This window comes from Protomyctophum parallelum, assembly GCF_964188405.1.
Source record: "Protomyctophum parallelum genome assembly, chromosome: 20".
NCBI lineage: Eukaryota > Metazoa > Chordata > Actinopteri > Myctophiformes > Myctophidae > Protomyctophum > Protomyctophum parallelum.
In genome coordinates this window covers 38174673-38188188 of record NC_139718.1, presented here as the reverse complement: position 1 = coordinate 38188188, position 13516 = coordinate 38174673, and the positions used below count along the sequence as shown (strand labels likewise).

The window sequence follows — 13516 nt, the reverse complement described above, 5'->3', positions numbered from 1 at the left end:
TGCCATTTAGTGGGCTATACCATTTTTTTGTCAGTAGGTCTGAAGTGAAACCCTATTGCTTAGAAATAGCATACTGTGTACTGTGTAGTACGTTAGTGTGTGATTTCGGGACACAAACAGGAAATTTCTTAGTATTCAACAGTGGACACTATGCAGTGTTTAAATGTCAATTTAAACACTGGAATAAAAATTGTGAAATCAGAATATTTATTAACATAATACAAATGTCTTTGTAGGTAAAAAAAAAAAAAAAAAACAGCAGCAAAACATAAACACTGCAAACACGTTCAACCACATGGACCCTAGTATGCCCTATTCTGGGCATGTCATGACAGATGAACATGGGGCCGTGTCAGACTAACGACACCCTATTCTGATAGTACTCATTACTATAGACTAGAGCACAAGGTGCTCTAAAGGTTGACCTCAAAGGCTGTGCAGGTAGAACACATCAAACCCCCCTAAAATGATAAAATATCTTGGTTGACTTGACTTGACCCCTTAACCCCACTGGAAGAGTGTTGTGTGCATTTGTGCAAGCATCAGTAGCATTACAAAGTTATATAAAAATGTGAGAGGCAAATAACCCGAAAACCTACCAATCCCATACAGAATGGGAGGAAGATACATATTGTTTTATGTATTTTTCAGCAATGGGATAAAAAAAAAATGTGGGTAAGTCTTGTCAAGCTCTTCATTTTAAAAGTCAAAAAGTGTGGGCACCCCTGACTTACACCCTATATACTTGTTGTACATCAAATAGCAAAAATGGCTATAAGCTCACAACATGTCATGTTGGGGGTTTGTGGATCTGCCATTTCCGTCGAATGTTCACAAGAAATGCCCTGAATAGGGGGACGCTAGGGTACAAGTGGTTAACCCATTTAGACATGATACCAATTCTAAAAATGCCTTTTAAATCCTCCTGACCCAAGTTTTATGAAAAAACAATGTTAGGGAATCCCTGGCCTACACTAGTGATTCTAAAAGGCCCCCTTTTCCACCAAAAGAAAATTGGTTCTAGAACTAGTACCGTTCTTTTTGTTTTTAATGGTGGTTTACAGTATATCACATCTGCATCTTCCAACCTGAATAGTGACACGTCCACTTTGGTTCCCACTTCAGAGCAAGAAGAAGTATTTTTTTGGTTCCAGTTCCAAACCGACTTTTTAGGGATCTGAACCAATTCATTTGGTTCAAAATTAGACGGGAAACAAAATAGTGAAACCGGTTCAACCTCGGTGGCCAAAGTGGGATCCAGGGACTGTCACGATTCCCTGAAGGGGTTCTAATGTAACTCTGCCTGTATAGAACTGGAACCAAATGGACTCATAGCATAGGTTCAATTTGTATACTGTCAAGAGTTAAGGTGGGGGTGGGAGTCAAGAACATGGTTTAAGAACCACTGCCCTACACCACAGCCTCTGTCCCTTGCTTATTATGAAGCCATCGTGGAAGCCAGGTCAGGAAGCCTTATCCTTCTCGCCCGTAACAAACAGGTGCACCGTCTTGTTGGAGTGCAGCATCTGCCCGGCCCTCTGGCCGCCGGTGATGGCAGCCAGCTTGTGGACGTCGTAGCGGGAGTAGAGGGCCGTGCAGGTCCAGCTGGCCTCCCCTCCCTGGCTGCCCGCGGCCTCCAGCATGTTGCACACCTCGCTGTAGAAGTGGGGGTAGGTGGGCAGTCCATAGAAGACCAGGTTCTGGATCCCCCTGATGGTGTATCTTGAGAGAGGACAGAGGTAGAAATCTGGTGTTATGATGATGGCATAGATTGATCATGGATTTTAGGATGAATGTAGTTGGGACTGCATATCGTTGCTGTTGGGCATCAAAAATAGCAGATCTACAAGCTCGAAACGTTTTTGTTATGTTTGAATTTGAATACTGAAAAGTAACAGTTTGGTTTGCACCGGACAGGCGATATTTTAAAAGAAGAATGTCCACTATAATTAAATTGTTGTTTTCCGTTTCAGGTTCAAATCTACAGATGTCGTGCAAGCATGCAGGCTGACCTTAGTACAGCGTGATGTACAGTAAGCAATGCAGCTGCATCCATGGGTGTGTTAGATTTTATAGGTGTGCCAGTGAGCAAGCATTGACAATACCGTAGGCGTAGCATAGAGTACTCTATGTTTTAACCGGTTACCTGTACACGAAAATCAATTGGGTTTCATGTCCTGTGGTCAAAAGAGCAATATAACTAGAAAATGTTAGTATGTTTTTTCTTCTTCCTCATTGAAGATCCAAATGCAAATAAGGCTGAAGAACACAACACAAACAACCAGTGAAACGGTTGAAGAACTGACCTCTTATAGAAGTGGAATCGTTCGGTGAAGAGCAAGAACTGCTTCTCTCCCTTCTGGAAGAAATGCCTGGCTCTGGACACCTCTGCTTTACTGGAGTACTCGCACGTGCTGGTGAAGTTCATGTCCAGTTTCTTCATGTAGTTGCGCAGCCGAACATAGTCAAAGTAGGAGGGGATGTAGATGAGGGTGTGGGACATGACCGAGTCCCTGTACTGGGGCAGAACTTTGTCCACAAAAAACTGGAACCTTCATGGGAGAGAGAGAGGGGGGTAACCACAGAGAATCAATTTAAAGAAAGAGACAGTGACCTTGTGGTTAGAGTGTCCGCCCTGGGCAGACACACTTGACCTGAAACTGGGAGGTTGGGGTTCGATCCCTGGTCGGCTCATACCAAAGACTGTAAAAATGGGACCCAATGCCTCCCTGCTTGGCACTCGGCATCAATCAATCAATCAAGGGTTGGATTGGGGGGTCAGATCAACTACAAATGATTCCCGAGCGTGGCACGGCTGCGGCTCACCGCTCCAAGCGATGGGTCAAATTCAGAACAAATTTCACTATGGTAAGTAACGTGTGTGAAAAATTGTAGGACTTTGACTTGAAAGTTCTCCTATAAAGTTATCTTGATTCTGATTGGCCGAGTTGTGAAATACTCGATAAACAAGCATGTACAACCAGCATTACCGGACCAACGGCTTGTTTACAATATTCATTGTATTGTTCCATGGATGTCGTAAGCCATTTTGTTTTCAGTTTCATCCTGCATATATGCACGGTTTTACAAAACACTTAAAAAAAGCATATTGCTAGTACATAAAGTCACAAGAGAAGTTCATGCTATTGAGTTGGAAGTGTAAATAGTCAGTGCCATAGACAAGCAAAATCATGACATTTATTCTATGTATTTGATTCCATGTATATTGTAATGTGTTGGGATTGGAGTAGAGGACTTGTCTTGTAGCATAGGTCCAGCAGATGTTCCAGGTAACTGACACACCACGGATAAATGTCACCAAGCTGATTGTATTTAGCAGCCAACTAAATCTGAACATCGACATGGCACTAACATAATAAATCAAAAAGGAAACATAATGTACAGTAGTGTGTCTACTCTGTGCGCCAACACACTACAAAGTGTGAGTTGAATGAGAAAATGGGAGTGATAGATAAATATATTGTCCAAAAAGGAAGCAGTGCACCACCTTGTGGTACCAATTGGCATTGCATATGTCAACTGACTGTTACAATGTGTTAGCAGAAGACAAGTCAATGCTCCAGCAAGCCTTAACTTCAGGCTGATGGCAACTAGAAAGGAAGCAGACGGGAGGCATCAGGCTGCGTTACCTGGCATCGTGGTCCACGCAGCTGTCAGAGGAGAACATCTGGAACACGTGAGGCAGCTGCACCAGAACCTGGCAGATGGAACCAGTACTGGGAACATTCTTAGTGACAATCTAGGAAAGAAAGCACATGAAATGTTGGCCCCAGAGGAAACGTCATCAAACCATGCATTTCATGTATCATTTTATTGTCATCAATTTACGAATTTAGGAGTCCACATCTTCTCGCTCTACATACAGTAGGCCTATATCGTTGCGGCCAGGCAGAAACCTCTTATCTCTGTATTTTAACGTAAATGAATGCCTTACTTGATCATACTACAGCATCACACAAAAGTATCAAACACACAGACGGGATGAGTGATACAAGTGGACTGTTTATTTTCTGACTGATGTGCCGTTGTGTAGAAGAAGGCCGGCTACAGGATGCAATGAGGGACATTAAAGACAGCAGGTACAGGGGGGGGGAAATGCAAAGCAACAATAATGTATAGAACATGACAACCAAAATTGACGATTTGATCATTTGACGCTCCCAATGTGAATACCTGACCTGTGTCAATGACACTTTCAGTATGTCATGGCTTTGACAATAAATCCCTTGAACCAGTTTCTTTTTCAAATATCGTCTATCATATTCCCAAAACCGTTACTTTTCCGGACCCACCCGTGTGAAATGAGGGGCGCTCTTGTCATCGTACATCAATTTATGTTAGCGCCGGCGGACATTTGACATTGCTACATAAGGTACATACGGTGGTCCCCAATTGGTCAAGCGCTTCCACCAACACGTGATTGGTTAGCATATGCTATGGTGTCATATGCTCGTTTACATATGACACCCTTCAATGTCAATGGCGTTTAATGTTTAATTTACGTCATATTTAGTGGAATTTAGTCATTTCTCTGTTCATTGTCAATGGCAAATATTGAGACGTGTGGGGACAAAAGCTGTTTATAGAAGCGGCTAGGCGCCCCTTAAAAATAACAAAAGATATCTACAAGCTCAAAACACGTCGCGTGTGGATCTGCAACTTTTGAGTCACGCTGTAGTATGATCAAGTAGAGCAGTGGTGTTCAACCTTTTTCATATCGAAGCTCATTATTTAGTCTGCATTTGACCACCATTAGATGAGATTTTGCCTCTCAGAACCAAAACTTTGAATATTTTGTTGTCGTTGGATTCTGTCCACCATTCCATGCTGTATTTATGTGGTGCAATTCTTCTACATTCTCCAATTGTGTACTGTAGACTTCTTGTGAGTTAAGTAATACAAATGTTTAACAAAAATTTTACTCTTGAGAGCGTAAAATGAAACCAAATGGTTCCATTTTACGCCGTCAAGAGTTAAAGATCTGTAAAGGCTCATACATAGTCTGTATTTTCGGTGGTTAGGTGACCACCGAACTACAACATGACGTCACGAGCCGCGGAGAAGAGCAAACCACCGCCACCGCTCCAGCCCTTCTCTCTGTTTTTACTCACCACAGCTCAACGTTATTTCAGCTCCGGTGGTCATCTCACCACCGGAGCGGTGGTCACCTCACCACCGAAAATCCAGACTATGAATAGGCCTTAAGGGTCCATTTGGCTACGAACTCTCCATAATTTAGCTGGGGACCACCTGGAACCCACTCAAGGACCACTGGTTGAAAAACCACTGAAGTAAGGCATTAAGGCATTAACAGCAAAAGAAAAGAAAAGTTAAAATCTGGAGACGAGAGGTTTCTGCCCGACAGCGCCAATATCCTAATACAGACTGTGGGGGGGTAGCAGTAGTTCCTACCTGTCCATGGTAGTTGGCACAGTGTTTGGACAGAAGGTTGTTGATCTGCGGGTCCTGGATGGAGCTGAACACCATGTTCTGTCTGTAGTGTCTGGCCCAGTTGTTGAGGTTCCACATCCTCACCCTGGTGAAGTCCACCCCATGGGAGGCCTGTGGCTGCAGGTTCAGGTGGTTCATCACGTGCTGTGTGGGCAGAGAAGGTGATCACACAACATCCACCCACCACAACACCAGCAGTGGCTCAGGAGGTAGGACTTCATTGGGAATGGGACGTCTCGCAAGACAAATTCTGGTTCATCTTGGCGTGAGGCATGCGTTTTACATTTTTAAAAACGTGACAGTGACGGTAAAAGCACTATGCAATGAATGCATTGTAGCTGCTGACCAGAATGTGAAACAAATCACCAAATTTCATGCATGTTAGCAGGTTAGAAAATCTGAAGAACAAGCTACTTTGTTCTTCCAGTGTAGAAGATGGTGGGTTTTTTTCTTCCTGCAATGTAGTTTATTCTATAAAAGTTTGTTCCAAAGTCTTATGTGTATATGTGGGTAAGACATTCATACAGTATGAATTGTGGTTTAGACATTTCCACAGTGACACCAAATGAGAAGGATAGGGCGCCCATCGTCACTGCCAAATAAACATCTGGACTAACTGTAGGCCTACACTAAATACATTAGACGTGTGCCATGTTTCTCACCAACACATGCTCCCAGTTCTGCATGAGGAAGACGTCTGCCTGGTCTACTACCAGCAGCTCTATGGAGGACAGGAAGTCCACGTCTCTCTTGCTCTCTCCCTCGGCCCCCAGCACGGTGCGGAGGCCCAGCGGCGACGCGATGATGATGTCCGACGAGTAGAAGGGGGCGAAGAGACGGACGCTTCTCTTCAGGATGGACATGCCTGGTGGAGACAGACAACAAGACAGTAAGAGGGCTTCACATGGTAGATGAAGAGTGGAATAGAAGTCAAAAAAAAGAAAGAAAGAAAAAAGTATTTATTTAACCAGTAAAGTAGCATGACTAGGGTTGTCACGATTACAAATACACAAATAATTGCGATCAACAATTGAATTGTGATTTTGGCATTTAACTTTGGAACTTTGATATGAATTGAAATTTCAGATCGTCTTTAAGGCTTCGTAATAAAACATTGCACAAGTTAGATCATAAACAAAGAAAGTAATGACATATGGAATCATTTTATCCTTTAAAGAAATCGACAAGATTGTAGATCTGCTATTTCGGCTTTCTTGTTTTAATTTGACGATGATTATGAAAAGAAGACCTAATAAATAGTAAATAGTACCCATTACAATTTTCCTGGGAGCTACAATTCAGTGTGCGGACATCCCTTCCTTTTTCTATGAAAAGAAGACCGCCATAATAGTGTAACAGTTCAGTATATTGAACCTATTTTGAAGTGGTCGTCCACATTGCCGGAGAAGATGGCATGGTAGTCGTCTGGCCTGTGCAGGTTGGCCGGCTTGTCCCCTTCGTCATCTCCAAACTCATCCTTGAACCTCTTCTTGTTGCTGATGTCCATCTTCTTGCCCGGCGTCTCCAGTAAGCTAATCAACGTCTGCACCACCCGCAGCGCCCCGTCACGGAACGGGACCAGAATCAGCACCTGTGACCAACACCAAGCATTAGAATTAGTCTCACGACGCCATCTAGTAATGAATAAAGAATTTAAAGTCAAATAGCAAACGTTGTAACGTTGTTACATTACAAACACTTGACAATAGCCGATCTAGAGGCTCACAACGTGACATGGTGAGCTTGTAGATCGGCTATCTTCGCTATTCTTTAAAAAGTTCAATTTGTTTGACACTCTCTTTGCCTATAATGACATGCCCAAAATCAGAGCACCTTCATTTAGGTCGTATTCACACCTCTAATTCGGTAGACTCGATGCGAATGGGCGGAGAAGTTGCATATTTTATTTGCTGCATTTTCCTTCACACTGCGCTGTCATCCGCAGCAATTGGAAACGCATCAGGGACCTTTATCAATGTGTTCCATTCATAAACTACACAGTGAAATCTATGGTGCATGTTAAAAATATAGGATGTAAAGTGACGGTACGTGCAAGGATGCAGCAGTGTGTTGTCGAGGAGACAGGGACTGGACTGTGTGTGTGTGTGTCTGCACGCTCGCGCACGCACACACACACACACACACACTGTTCTTTTGGGCACATTGCAGAGGCACAGTGGAGAAAGGAGTGCAAAATGAATTATCCAACGTTTATCCTCATTCAACGACATCTATCCACGGTAACGTGAGATCTTTGCGCTGCGTAAAATATGCCCTCTCCGTCTCCAACTGTGTTTACTCCTCATGCTCCTCAAGTCATATTTCCTTCACGGCCAAGCTACACCAGGCAATTTTGCGAGCGTGCGTATGCGTTTACTGCGCGCATACAGTGCGTTTGGATAGGACCAATATATGTCAATGATACCAGCTACACCAGACGGTTGTAAAAAAATGTACGTGCGTACGCCCCCATGCGAGCGTATCTATATATCCTCCCGGAAGGTCCCGCACAAATCTGCCGCACGCCACAGATCTGGTGTAGCCGGGGCATTTCGCACGCATACTTTGCGCTTACGTCAAACGCACACATGCCCGGTGTAGCTTGGCCGTTATTTGATGCGATTGTATTCTTCACACCTGCAGTGAATCGAAGTAAGGTGCGCTTGTAAGCGAAGCGAAACCCCCTCCGTATCAGACTTCGATTGAGCCTTCACACCTGCCAAACGAAACGCACTTTCCGACAATACGCAGCAGGATTTTAAACGCAGTAAAGCATTCTGGTCATTACTGACATTAGTCAACATTGGGGAGATGCATGTGTAGTTATACCTTGGGGCGGGTCAGCCCTTGGTCCCTGGGCTCGTCCTGTGGCGCGGCTCCGGGTTTAGCAGCCTGCCCCTTTTTCAGCTGGGCGTTGTGAGACAGGACGCGGGAGTTTGCCTTCAGCACGTGGTTGAGAGCATGCAGGCAGTAGGCACTGCGGACCTGAGGGCCCTGGACGAGGGGGGAGCACTCTGAGAAGTAGAGATCTTTATAGGAGCCCATGAGAGCCAGCAGCTCCAGCTGGAGAGGGCTGACCTCCTCTGCCACCGACGACGCTGCCTGGTTCAGAGACTTCCAGCGGCCATTCAGGACCTTGTGGAACACGGGGGGGCGTGCGTCCTTCCGCTGGCCGATGGAGCCGTACTTCTCCAGGGGACTGGAGCATAGAAGAGTGCCCAGTTTTGGCCACTGCGGGCAATGGGAAGGAAGACCGGTTTAAAGCTGCAACCTGGAACTTTACTTAAAAAAATACTGTTTTTTGTAATACTACCTTACCTTGACCTGAGTCTTGGTTTTAGTGCCAGAGGTAATCTTCATCACATCATCTTCACCAAGTTCTGTATCCACATGCTGCAGCCAAGTGTCTACACACACCACACACACACACGCACACACACACACTAAATAACATGCATCTAGGCAAACAATCGTTTTATATCGCTGTTGTCGGGCAGAAACCTCCTATCTCCACATTCTAACTTTTTGTGTTTTTTGGGGGTAAATTAACACCCAACTATCATACAACTTTTACTATTTTGGAATTTGAATCCTGTAAGGTTTGGAATCCTGAAAGGTTTTTGGACACTTTCCACCAGACGGAGACGATATTCTGTTCTAATAAATTGCATTCAAACTGTCAGAAGATGTGAACTTTTACCTGTACTGTGGTCTGGCTCAGCAGTGCACTGGTCTTCCTCCTGATCTCCCTCAGCAGTGACGTTGGTCTCCAGACAGAACTGAGCCTCATTCTCCTTGTCGATGAACTCCTCGTCTCCTTCTGCCACCTCCTTCCCCACTCCCTCCCCCCCTCCAGCTTCGTCATCAAGTTCTTCCTCATCTTCATCTCCATCCCCCTCTCCTGGCGGCAAGCAGTGATTTCAACAGGAACATTAGTATTATTGCTGTTATGTATTATGTCTAATTTAGGCTTTTAGCGACTTACAGTAAGCACATACATCAATTCATCGCAGCACATAAACGGATTGTCGACGAAAAAAGAAAAGAATGGTCTGCGTTTTCCACGATGTCCTGGAAAATAACCTGCCTTCCTCAAGAAGTTCTTCGTCTTCGTCATCTGTGCTCTCCTCCTCCTCCTCCTCCTCACTGTGGTCATGGTTGGCGGGGTCGTCGAGAGTTGAAAGCAGCCTCTGATAGGCCGTCTTCTCATCGGGTTGGTCTTCCTCGTCCTCTCTGTCGTTGCCAGAACGCTCAGGGCTAGCTGGCTACAGCACAGAGGATGATGACATGACGTTGCTTTGTACACACCCTTTGCTGATAAGTACTGCATGTTATAAAGTATTTGACAATGATGATCAGGGTAAAACATGCCATGCATATGATGTTAAATATACAGTTGGAAAAATGCTATATAATTAAAGTTAAAAGTGTTACAAAATGGGCTATAACATGGACTAATGCATTTACACTTTTTGGCTCTATGTTTATTTCCATTCAAGTGATCTTTCCATTTAAAATTAGTTCTGTCACTGAGCAGTGCACATTTCTGATTATGGTGTACTGTACTGTACACGTGTACATACAAGGAATGTGCTGTGACAGTGACACATGACATGGTGTAGTGACCCCCAACCCATACAACACCTGACCCTATTAGTATTAAACTGTACTCTTCTGTGCTTTTAAACCGTTAATAAAGTATTCAATCAAACCATTACACCAGCTCAGTGGCCTTGTGGTTAGTGTCCGATCCCCGGCCGGGTCATACCAAAGAAAGAAATGGGACCCAGTGCAGTGCCACCCTGCTTGGCACTCAGCATCAAGGGTTGGATTTGGGGGTAAGTCCCTGCGACATACTAGTGTCATGTCCAGGGGGTGTCAAGCTGCCTCACGCTACAGAAACAGGAGATAGGCTCCTGCCCTATAGGCCTCATGGCTCGGCAAGGCTACTTACTTACTACTTAACAAATATGGAACAAATATGGAAACTGGATTTACAAGATCAAAAAGTGTCACAGCTTGTAGCTTGCCATTTTATTTTCACAATTTGTGACGTCCACAATGACATGCCCAAAAAAAGTAGGAGTAGGAGTAGCCGCAATTTGCAACTCTAGATTTTTTTTATAATGGGATGAATCTAGAGTTGCAATACCCTCCATTGACTCCCCACTCATCTTTTTTGGTTTGCGATCTGCTTGTCTTAAACAACGTTAAACTCGCCAACATTGCAGCTGTAGTCAAAGCTTGAATTATCAATGCCGAGCTTGTTTTTCATAAAAATCCACCGTAGACATGTTATGAGCTACTTTCTGTCAAGACATCCTCTGCAAGTGATTATTTTTCTAAGTGCTGGAGTTTGGAAGCACTCGTCGTACGTCACTGAACAGCCCTGCGTTCCACCGGTTTCGAATTTTCACATAATGCAGGAGGCAGCAGCGCGACCCGTTAATAAAAACGAGTGCTTCCAAACTGTAACACTTAGAAAAAGAATCACTTGCAGAGGATGTCTTGACAGAAAGTAGCTCATAACATGTCTACGGTGGATTTTTATGAAAAACAAGCTCGGCAGATTGAAAGAGGATAATTCAAGCTTGTACTACAGCCGCAATGTTGCTGAGTTTAACGTGGTTTAAGACAAGCAGATCGCAAACAAAAAAAGATGAGTGGGGAGTCAATGGAGGGTATTGCAACTCTAGATTCATCCAATTATAAAAAAAAGTTGCAAATTGCGGCTAGAGTAGGAGTAGAGGTTGGTCAGTAGAGTACTCACCAGGTCTATTATTTGAGTCCTTTCAGGCCTTTCTTTCACACTGAAAACATAAATGTCAGAATTCAGTTACGGTACATTGTTGCCTGGCAATAATGTACTCTATTGGACTCTCAGTCAATGCATGCATAATTTTAACCCACACTGATCAAAGCCTGACTGGTCCATAGTGTCGAGAACATCAAACACTATGGACCGGAGCTGATCGAAACCCTAGCCCTAGAATGTCTGTGATCTTACATACATTTCATAGTCATACATGAAATGTATGTATAAGATGAATTGATTGATTGAAAGATGTAACAGTTTGCAGAATGATAGCCGCAATTTGCAACTCTAGATTTTTTTATTTTTCATTTAAGACAAGCAGATCACAAACCAAAAAAGATGAAGAGGAAGTGGATGGAGGTTGTTGCAACTCTAGATTCAGCCCATTGTAAAAAAATCTAGAGTTGCAAATTGCGGCTAGCAGAATGGGTAGGCTACATTTCACATAAAAGCACAACTCAATACAAGACTAACTGTCTGTGGACGACACACTGAAGATCACAGACATTCTAGGGCTAATCTAGCCCAGAGCTGCCAACCTGCACACATTTTGTGTACCAACCACGCAATTCTAGGCGTATAGACACCTAGAATTGCGTGGTTGGTACACAAAATGTGTGCAGGTTGGCAGCTCTGCTAGCCCCATTATCCCCATATGTGCCCTTTCCCTAGCCCAAACATTTAGATTCTCGTAGGGCTACCCTTTCCCTACGCTGAGCGTAGGGAGAGGGCACATATGGGGCTGATAGGGCTAATCGAAACCCCTGATTCGCACAGTTCTAGTAGAGGCTACTGTCTGGATGGCTAGCATTGACTGTCATACAGTATATTTCTTGTCATACAATTCTGACATTAATTGTGTATGCACCAATGTGAGACGTCCGATCAGATCGATTCTTACATTTGTGTATGCACAAACAAAATAATGTCGGAATCAGTCATTCTTAATCCAAGGTAGCCCTGTAAACATGACCCTCGTATTCATACGAGGGTCATGACGTAACTTCACCCTGGTCTTTGCAGACGCTACATTTACAAATAATTAAAATATATAAACATTCGCATTTCAAATATAAAGTACTCACAAAGTTTCCCACGGGTGTTAGTTAGTAGCAGCGCGAGCGATTAGAATTTCTGCATCCCGCGTTGTTTAATAAAAAGCATTTTTATCCGAGGTGTTATTTTGCCATTGGCTTTCAACTACGCGCCCCTATCGGTCGGGAGGAGGGTGGCACTCGGTGTGTTCGATATAGGTACGCTGACCGCCCTGCCAATACAGACTAATAGGCGAGTGCGCTCCCGGTGTGCAACTGTGGATTTCCCAAACGAACCCCGTTTGAAAAAAGTAGCCGGAGAGCTCGGACAAAAATGCTTTTTATTAAAGAACGCGGGACGCAGCAATTCTAATCGCTCGCGCTGCTACTAACACACACCCGTGGGAAACTTTGTGAGTACTTTATATTTGAAATCTGAATGTTTAAATATACGGAAATCTTGTAAATGCAGCGGCTGCAAAAAACAGGGCAAAGTTACTGCATGACTGTCATGATAATTATCATGGCAGTCATGTTCCAGGGCTAAATCCAAGGCTACTTGGCTGGCTAGCACAACTGAGCTACCAATAATAATAGTGTATTCTAGTCACAGGTCCACGTGCACTATACTTACACGTCATGGAACGGATGCTCTTCTCCAAATTCTTTCAGGTGCTTCTTCTGCTTTTTGGACAGACTTGTGAAAATGGATTTATTCTGTTTTCTCTTACCCATGATGTTGACATTTAGCTGCTGCTGGTCAGCTCTGTCTGTGGATTGCACGTGTGTTTATGTGGCCGTCTTCTTCTTCTGAGTTTTATGGCAGATCGCACCAACATAAAGGTGCATACCGCCACCTACTGTACAAGAGTTTTTGATTCTCAGACAGACCGTTAACGTGGAGTTTGAAGTTGAATGGGCTTATATTATATAGGTCAAATGAATATGAAATATAAAATAAATTAAAAAGTCTATGTGCACACAAAATCCCGGGTAGACCCCGGACGTATTTCAACCCTAAAGCCATACCACAGGCCTCTAAACCCTCAGTCTACTCTTCCCCTCCCCAATGCTCTTAGCTGAAAATACCCGATCTACAAGCTCACTACGCATCGCAAAGCGACACGTCGTGAGCTTGTAGATTGGGTATTTTCGCAGACCCCCCCCCCCCCCCACCTCCAGAATAGGGACACTA

At 44.0% G+C, this 13516-nt stretch overlaps 1 protein-coding gene across 1 annotated transcript; it reads right to left on the bottom strand.

The window, feature by feature from the left end:
• Window positions 1-198: 198 nt before the first annotated feature.
• On the bottom strand, window positions 199-13109 carry utp25 (UTP25 small subunit processor component). Its single transcript, XM_083792306.1, has 12 exons — window positions 12956-13109; window positions 11243-11282; window positions 9560-9737; window positions 9173-9373; window positions 8791-8879; window positions 8302-8703; window positions 6847-7063; window positions 6135-6337; window positions 5434-5616; window positions 3651-3760; window positions 2307-2552; window positions 199-1722 (listed from the first exon to the last, which is right to left on the bottom strand). Exons 1-12 carry the CDS (start codon window positions 13054-13056, stop codon window positions 1464-1466), a joined length of 2229 nt encoding a protein of 742 aa, XP_083648432.1. The 5' UTR covers window positions 13057-13109; the 3' UTR covers window positions 199-1463.
• Window positions 13110-13516: the final 407 nt, after the last annotated feature.